The sequence below is a fragment of the Argiope bruennichi genome, chromosome 10, assembly GCF_947563725.1.
Source record: "Argiope bruennichi chromosome 10, qqArgBrue1.1, whole genome shotgun sequence".
In the NCBI taxonomy this organism is placed as follows: domain Eukaryota; kingdom Metazoa; phylum Arthropoda; class Arachnida; order Araneae; family Araneidae; genus Argiope; species Argiope bruennichi.
This window is the reverse complement of record NC_079160.1, coordinates 102,064,898-102,073,341: the sequence shown is the minus strand read 5'-3', so window position 1 is coordinate 102,073,341 and position 8,444 is coordinate 102,064,898. Positions and strand designations below refer to the sequence as shown.

At 38.4% G+C, this 8,444-nt stretch overlaps 1 protein-coding gene across 1 annotated transcript; it reads left to right on the top strand.

Annotated features, from left to right (window-relative positions):
• Positions 1 to 1,951: 1,951 nt before the first annotated feature.
• LOC129987674 (uncharacterized) lies at positions 1,952 to 2,449 on the top strand. Its single transcript, XM_056095629.1, has one exon. It carries the CDS (start codon positions 1,952 to 1,954, stop codon positions 2,447 to 2,449), a length of 498 nt encoding a protein of 165 aa, XP_055951604.1.
• Positions 2,450 to 8,444: the final 5,995 nt, after the last annotated feature.

The following is an 8,444-nucleotide window of genomic DNA, read 5'->3' as shown; positions in this document are numbered from 1 at the left end:
ATCCAAAAGCAGTTGGGCATCACCATTGCATATAGTACCGAAAAAGAATGGAGATTGGAGACCTTGCGGCGATTACAGAAGACTGAATGCAGTTACAAAGTCTGACAAATACCCGATACCTCATATCCATGACTTGGCACTTCTACTAGAAGGAAACACCATTTTTTCAATTATCGACCTTTTTCGAGCTTACCATCAGATACCGGTGAGAGGAGAAGACATACCGAAAACAGCAGTCATCGCGCCTTTTGGACTTTTCGAATTTCCCTTTATGAGCTTTGGCTTATGTAACGCGGCGCAGACATTCCAAAGATTTATCCACAGCATTTTGCAAGATCTCGACTTTTGCATGCCCTACATCGATGACGTCTTGGTTGCATCGAAAAACGAAGAGGAACACATCAGCCATTTACGTATCCTTTTTAAGCGTTTTCAAGACCAAGGAATTCGAATCAACTCTTCAAAGTGTAATTTTGGAAAATCTCAAGTAAACTTCCTTGGAAACAAGATTATCGAAAAGGGAATACAACCAATGGAAGACAAAGTTTCCTCAATCGTCAATTTCCCCAAACCCTCAACTGTACAGGAGATGAGACGGTTTTTGGCGATGATGAATTTTTACAGACGTTTTATCCCGCATGCCGCATCCAACCAAGCTCCATTGTTTTATTACCTCAAAGGTGCAAAGAAAAAAGACAAAAGACCTATAGTTTGGACAGTTGAAGCTGAGAAAGCCTTCCAACATTGCAAAAATGATTTGGCAAATGCTGCAACTTTGGTTCACCCATCATTATATGCTAGTATTTCCTTAACCGTTGATGCATCCGACACAGCCATCGGAGGAGTTCTACAACAAAGCTCTTCGGACGGCTATCAACCACTTGCATTTTTCTCAAGGAAACTATCGACGGCGGAAAAAAAGTACAGTGCTTATGACAGAAAACTACTTGCAGTGTACGCATCCATTAGGCATTTTCGTCACATGCTGGAAGGACGTCAGTTTATAATTTTTACAGACCACAAGCCTCTCATCTATGCTTTCCGACAAAAGCCGGAGAAAGAAAGCCCTAGACAACTCAGACACCTTGATTACATTGGTCAATTTTCGACCAACATCCAATACATTAAAGGAGCAGAAAATGTTGTAGCGGATACTCTATCAAGGATTACAACTATCGATACACCATCTCCTATTAACTACAACAAGATGGCTGAAGAGCAAAAAACTGATGCAGAGTTGAAGGGATTACTATCTTATCCTGACAAGACTAATCTAAAACTCCAACCCATGTATTATCAAGATTCGAATATATACTGTGACACTTCTTTAGGGATTCTTCGACCATTCGTGCCTAGAAGTTTCCGCAAGATCATTTTCAACTCATTCTATGGAATATCTCCTCCCGGAATCAGATCTACACAGAGGCTTCTGAGCACAAAAGTTGTTTGGCCTTTCATGAAGAAAGATATCGCAATATGGGCTCGATCCTGCTTAGAATGCCAGCGCAATAAAGTCTCAAGGCACATAAGATCACCTCTAGGATCTTATCAACTTCCTTCTGCAAGGTTCGAACACATCCACGTTGATATTGTTGGAAGACTGCCACCTTCGAGAGGATATTCATACTGCCCCACTTGCATCAATCGATTTACAAGATGACCCGAAGCTTTTCCAATCCAAGACATCACAGCAAAAACAGTTGCCCGTACGTTATACGAAAATTGGATTGGCCGCTTTGGAGCCCCATCCAAGATAACAACAGACGAAGGAAAGCAGTTTGAATCTCATCTATTCAAGTCCTTAGCTTCACTTTTGGGAACTGAAATCATTCAGACCTCACCATAACGACCATCCTCAAATGGAATTATCGAGCGGATTCACCGAAATCTAAAATCCTCAATAAGATGCCACGCAGACCAAGGATGGGCGGATGCACTTCCTACGGTATTAATGGGATGGAGAGCAACTTACAGAGAAGATCTCGAAGCTACTCCTGCACAACTAACTTACGGAACTAACATCAGGTTGCCAGGTGAATTTTTCGTGGAAAACAAATCCAGGATTGACCAGACAACTTTTGTTGGTAAACTACAACACATTATGCACAAGCTCAGACCAGTTCCGGCATCATCGCACAACCGTGAAAATGTTTTTATTCATAAAGATCTATCCAATTCATCTCATGTCTTTGTTCGGCACGACGGAGTTCGCCGTAGCCTACAATCGCCATATCAAGGCCCCTACAAAGTTTTGTCAAAGTCAGACAAACTTTTTAAGTTGCTTATTAATGGAAAATCATCTTTTATCAATGTAGATCGACTGAAGCCAGCATTCATCGCATCGGAAGACGACTCACCTACAGCAGTTGGTAAGAAGCAAGAACCAGTAACAACCACTAGGTTGGGCAGAAAGGTTCGCTTTCGAATTGATCCAAAAAATCTACGTTGACACTGGAGGGGGAGTCCCTGTAGCGGTACTACAAAGTGAAACTAAAACTGATATTTGCCACGAGGTTCAAATTGACAATGCTGTAGCGGTACTACAAAGTGAAACTAAAACTGATATTTGCCACGAGGTTCAAATTGACAATGCTGTAGCTGTACTACAAAGTGCCACTAAAAACCGACATTTGCCACTAGGTTCAAATCAAATTGACAGTGCGCTTTGTGGTTATTTTTGATCTCGGCAAGTATGCAAATTAACGACTCCTTCAGTCTATATTTAAGCCAACGAAGCAAGAAAAAAGAAAAAAAAAAAAAAACACTGCCGCGACCGGAACGATTCTGACTTAATCTTGAAGCGTGTTTCACTAATCTTGCAATTGTACAAAGTCTTGTAAATATGTTGTAATTAAATTTTCTTTAACTTAAACCTTGTTTTCTTAGCTCTAGCATATTTTAAATTAGGCAGGCAAATTTGTAGGTTAGGTAATTGAAACCAGCACTAACCCACACACATGTATTGCCTAGTTACAACAGTCAAACGGTGGGTCTTCGGCCGGCAGGGTTCGAACTCGCAACCGTGAGAATGCGAATCCAACACCCGGCCAATCAGGCTATTCCGGCCTCTTACTGTTTATAATAAGATACAGTAGTTAAAGATTCGGTAAGACTTAAGATGAATGTACAGTTGCTTTTCAAACATAAAAAAATCGTGCCAACTTATTGAAAAGTGAACAATCAATTAAATAAGAATGGGTTGACTGGGTGCCTAGCCCAGACTTATAATAGTTAAATTGAGTTTATATATAATAGTTTAAATATAATTTTATAGTTTGCACTTATAACAATTTAAAAAAAAAATCGAACTTCATATTTTACTATGTTTTAGATCTCACAAAATTTGAGGAACATGTTTAAAAAAAAAAAAGTACGCATATGAGTGAACACAATTATTTAAAAGCGCTTTCAGCTTGATGGGTGAAATTTTGTATATGTTCTCTACTTCAGAGTTTTAAATCCCTATCAAATTTTGAACGAAATACATTCAGAGGAAATCTGTCAATCCGGTGGTCCTAATATAATTTAACACGATTACAACAAAACGATGAATGCTAAATGAGTAATATTTGGTGCATAGATTTAACATCTAAAGTATAGATATGTTTCAAATTTGGAGTCAAATCCGCTACAGGGTTGGCCGTATGTTGGTCGGCACGTTCACAAGCGTCTAAATGTGGTAACAGCCACTTAGATAAATTAAATCCAATAATTATTCTTATTATTAAAATAATTTGGTGGGGATTTTTGAGTTCCATTTGGTTGACAAATGGGTGCTCAAAATCTATACTCGTTTTTCCCATTATACAAAGAAGCACTAAACGCTCACGTACAAGACTTTAAAAATTTGCAGCTTTTTGTGCATTAGTTTCGCGTGTATTTTACTTTTTAGTATATTTTTGCGCATTTCTTCTTTTTGCTTTCACTTCTCTTTAACTATTTACTATACTTCTAATATGAGATAATTTCCCTGAAAAAAAGCATAGAGCAGAAAATTATTTCTCAACTTATTAAGTGAAAAGGAAATATTGTTCTCAAATTTTACTCCATACATTTTTTTACAAGTTTTATTCAATCTCGATCGATAGTATTCGTTTCAAATCCCTCATGAAAAATTTAGTTAATATTCGAAAAAATAAATATCAATTAAAACCCACATCATTTAATTAAATATTAACTGCCCTCTTTGCCCCCCTCTAGTATTCTATGCTTAATTATTAGATTTATTCCATTGTTTACTTAGTAATAATCATTGGTAAAACTTCAATTGTTATTGGATGTGGAAGATTTCAACAATCACTCTTATTATAGTTGTTAGCAGAAATATTGCTGTTTAACGTTAAACAAAAGCACAAAATACAAACAATATAACAGATGGAACAATGAATCCACTTTGTACTGCTCTGTTAAGATTCATTTCTCTTTTTGCAACTGATCGTTGTGTGACTTTTTTTGCTGAGCTATGCTTAGTGCGTTTTTTGAACTTTTCAATGAGGCTACGGCCATCATTGGATGGATCGTCCTTTGGACGATCTTGGAACTGTTGAAATATTACATGTTCCCTCACTTACCCTCAATCGGTGATCTGATTTTCGATCCCGATTTGGATCAAGATGTTTATACACCATCTGATCCACCTGCGACTAGAGTGGAATCCGTTCCAGTGGTTCGCTCCTACATGGTATTTAGGATTTGCCAGGCTTTAGAACTTCCAGCAAAACTGGCTCCATCTGCAACCCAGAAGTTTGATATCCCAGTTGTAGAATCCTACATGGTCTACAAGCTTTGTTCTGCTCTGGGTTTGCCTGCACGGATGGCTCCTGTCGGAGTGCCAGTAGTAGAATCCTTTGAGATCTACAAGTTCTGCTTAGCCTTGGATATTCCAGTGAGATACCAGTCGCAGAAGGACGCAGTTGAACATCAAAACTGTCGTCGGCTGCTCGATGCAGTTTTCAGATCAGAACTGTCTTCGGATGCAGCAATGGAGGGTGGGTGGGCGGGGAACGAAAGTAGCCCACCTCCACGTGGTGTTCCCTGGGCAACGGTGCAGTTCTCTGGAATTGTATCGGCTAAGAGGCTACTTAAGACTGAAAACAAATAATGAGCTTATTTATTTGAAAAAACTGCTCACCTAATTTTTGATTTTGCGTTTTAATGCCACAAAATTTCATCACAAGCATCAAATTCAGAACATGCATAATTTGTAAGAGCGCGTAGCAACAAATGCAATGTTTTTTTAGATATACTGGAGAATTATATAATTTTTTTTATCACAAAATCATTAAAATATGTATTTGACAAAGAATTCTTTTAGAACTTACACATACAGAAAATCAGTAGCGTTGACAAAAAAAAAAAAAAACTGATCAAGTTTTATAATAATTTGAAAAATTATTGTGACAAAAATGTAAAACTTCCTAGCATAATTCGTCCCCATATATTTATAGTCGGTTATGATAAAATAGATTAAACGCCTTGCGGTCAATAAGTTGCCACGATTCTTCCTGAAGGGTATGGAACTGAATGAATAGTAGTACAAATGGGAATGGTTTGGGTCGGGGATTATCTGTTGTCTGCTATGGTACAATCAGCGTTAAGCAATCAGTAGTAGATGTTTTTTCAACTAGAACATCAATGAGAATTAGACTTTTTCTTGCCTGTTGGTAGCTTTCAGTTGGGTGTTTTTTATGGCAACCCAATGGCAACTCAATTATGGCAACCCAATTTTTATGGGTTATTTTTTATTTCTAAGCTGTGCCTCATTCATGAAATTAAAATATTTGTATCAATTTATAGTAAATTCAAAACATGTGTTAGAGATTTAAAGAAAAACCATGCGAAAGTTATTTTCGGATCCGAATTTTACGGTCCTTGTATTGTTTTTCCAATCCCGTTCCATGATCTCAATGAAAGTAAACAAACCGATGATTCGAACCCGAACTTTTTGCGAGTTTTGTGGTTGGCAGCAATCGCAATGAAAATCGAGCGACTATTTTAATTTCGGTTCATGACGTAGTTTCTAGAGAAGTTAGTTAATTGGTTTTTATGGCGCAAGGACCAGATCTGATCATTCTGCGCCAAACATTAGTTTCTAGAGAAGAGAAGGATATGGAATATGAGAAATGAAGGAAATCCACAGCTCTAACACGAATATCGTTAAGGTCCGAGTCATGAAGAAGTATTTTGGTTCTCTCAAAAAAGGGGAGCATGTTCATAGGACGGGCATTCTACAGTCGACTAAGACCAACTGGCAATGACAATCGGCCTAAAGGATGTTTGAGAACAGATTTTGTTCGAAAATAAAATATGGTAGACAATTTCTTACGCCTTAGACGTAGAGGTAGCTAATGGTATATAACGTATATTCTTTCAACCGGAGAAGTACGGAATGCATCTGAACAAATACGCAAAGCAGAATGGTATCCAGTCGCCTCAAAACTGATGTGCAGGCGCAACCGTAAACCATACAGCCATAGTCGATTCAGGAAAGAATTACTGCTTGATAAATACGGAGTAAGGAGGTTCGATCGGAACCCCAGGATGTTCTGGAGAGCACCTTCAAAATATTCAAAGACTTCTCACACTTCTTCCGCAAATAAAAGATGTGTGGAAGGAAGGTGAGCTTCCGATCGAGAATCACTCCCAAAAACCGTATTTCGTTCACCACAGGAAATGGAATATTCCGAATATAAATATTTGGATCGAGGTGAAGCTTTCTTTTCCGACAGAAATGGACACAACGGCTCTTCTCCGGAGAGATAGTGTGCCCATTGTTATCGCACCAAGCCACCAGTTTATTTACGGCGGTTTGCAACTGCTGTTCAATCAGAATAATATCACTTCCTTGGCATGATATCTGCAGATCGTCAACGTAAAGGCTGGCATGTACAGATGAAGGTAAAATTGTTAAAATTTGACTAAGATGGACGATAAAAAGTGTGACACTGAGGACACTTCCCTGGAGAGCTACCTCAGCTTGAATAAACCTATTAGAATAAAAGTTGCCTACACGAACGCGAAATGTTCTATGAGATAAAAAGTTCTGTAAAAAGATGGTAAGTTTCCTCTAAAACCAAAGTTAAAAAGTGTTGAAAGTATGCCAAAGCTCGAAACACGGTCATATGCTTTTTCTATATCGAAAAATATCGAGACAAGGGGGTTCCTCTTAGCATATGCGTTGCGGATCTGGGTTTCCAGTAAAATGAGGTTGTCAAAAGTAGAACGACTCTACGGAAACCACTCTGCAAGAAGGATATGCATCCTTGTTTCTCTAATTCTTATATGAGCAGTCGCTCAAAAGTTTTGCAAAGGCAACTCGTTAAAGCAATCGGTCTGTAGTTCAGAGGATTTGAAGATTCTTTGCCAGGTTTTAATATAGGTATCACAATAGCTTCTCGCCATTGTTATGGGTAATTCTGCTGATTCCAGATTCTGTTAAATAACAGCAATAGGTTGGAAAGGGAAATAGTATTCAAATGCCGGAGCATATTATAAGTAATCCCATCTGGTCTTGCACTGGTATCATGGGCTTGAGATAATGCTGTTTCTACCTCACACATCCTAGTTACAAGAATATGCATTTCTTTCATTAAAATGCAAGGGCAACCGTTCCGTGGGATTATTAATTGCCTGAAAATGAGGACCATAAGAATCTATTGCGGATACTTGTGCAAATGCTTTGCCAAGGATATGGCTACGTCTAAAGGGGTAGAATGCATCATATTTCCAGTATTTAAAATAGGAAGGGATGATTCACTATAAATTCCACTGGCAGCCTTTACCTTTTTCCATAAGATCTTACTAGAAGTACAGGAGGTTATATAAGAAACAAATGATATCCATGAATTCCTCTGGCTTTGATGACGAATGCGTCGTGCTAGTACTTTGGTTCTTTTAAAAGCAACAAGATTTTTGTTGTCGGTACTTTCTGAACTGATTCCAAAAATTTTTTTGTTGTTTGAGACTGTCACGGCAGGCTTCATTCCATCACGGTCTTCGAAATTTTCGTAGACGTGGGGTTGATTTTGGTATTGTGTTATTAGCGACATTCATTATGGTGCTAAAGACTTGCAATACTGCTTCCGAGATGTCTCATGTATTGACCATTGCCTCTGTGATATCTGCCAGTTGCGAAAAAAAGTAGTCCAGTAAGTAAATTTGTTAAAAATGGACTTCATATCATTTAATTTAGACCGAAGGCCGCGACAATTTCAAGAAAGAAAGGTACCCATTAAGAAGTTCTTGTTGCGAGGGAAGAATTAAGGACATTGCTAGGAGGTTGCGAGGGATCGCAACTGATTTTAAGTTCATCATCCTCTTCAGATGGATGAATTGAGATAAATTCGGAACTCTTGGATGTTGCACCAAAAATAGACATTAAGTCCTTATGGACGACACCCTGATTAGAGAGTCCCAGTGCGACAGATGTACGTAACGTTGATTTC

Coding starts and splice junctions, on each gene's coding strand:
- LOC129987674 (XM_056095629.1), top strand. CDS start 1,952: ATGGGATGGAGAGCAACTTACAGAGAAGATCTCGAAGCTACTCCTGCA.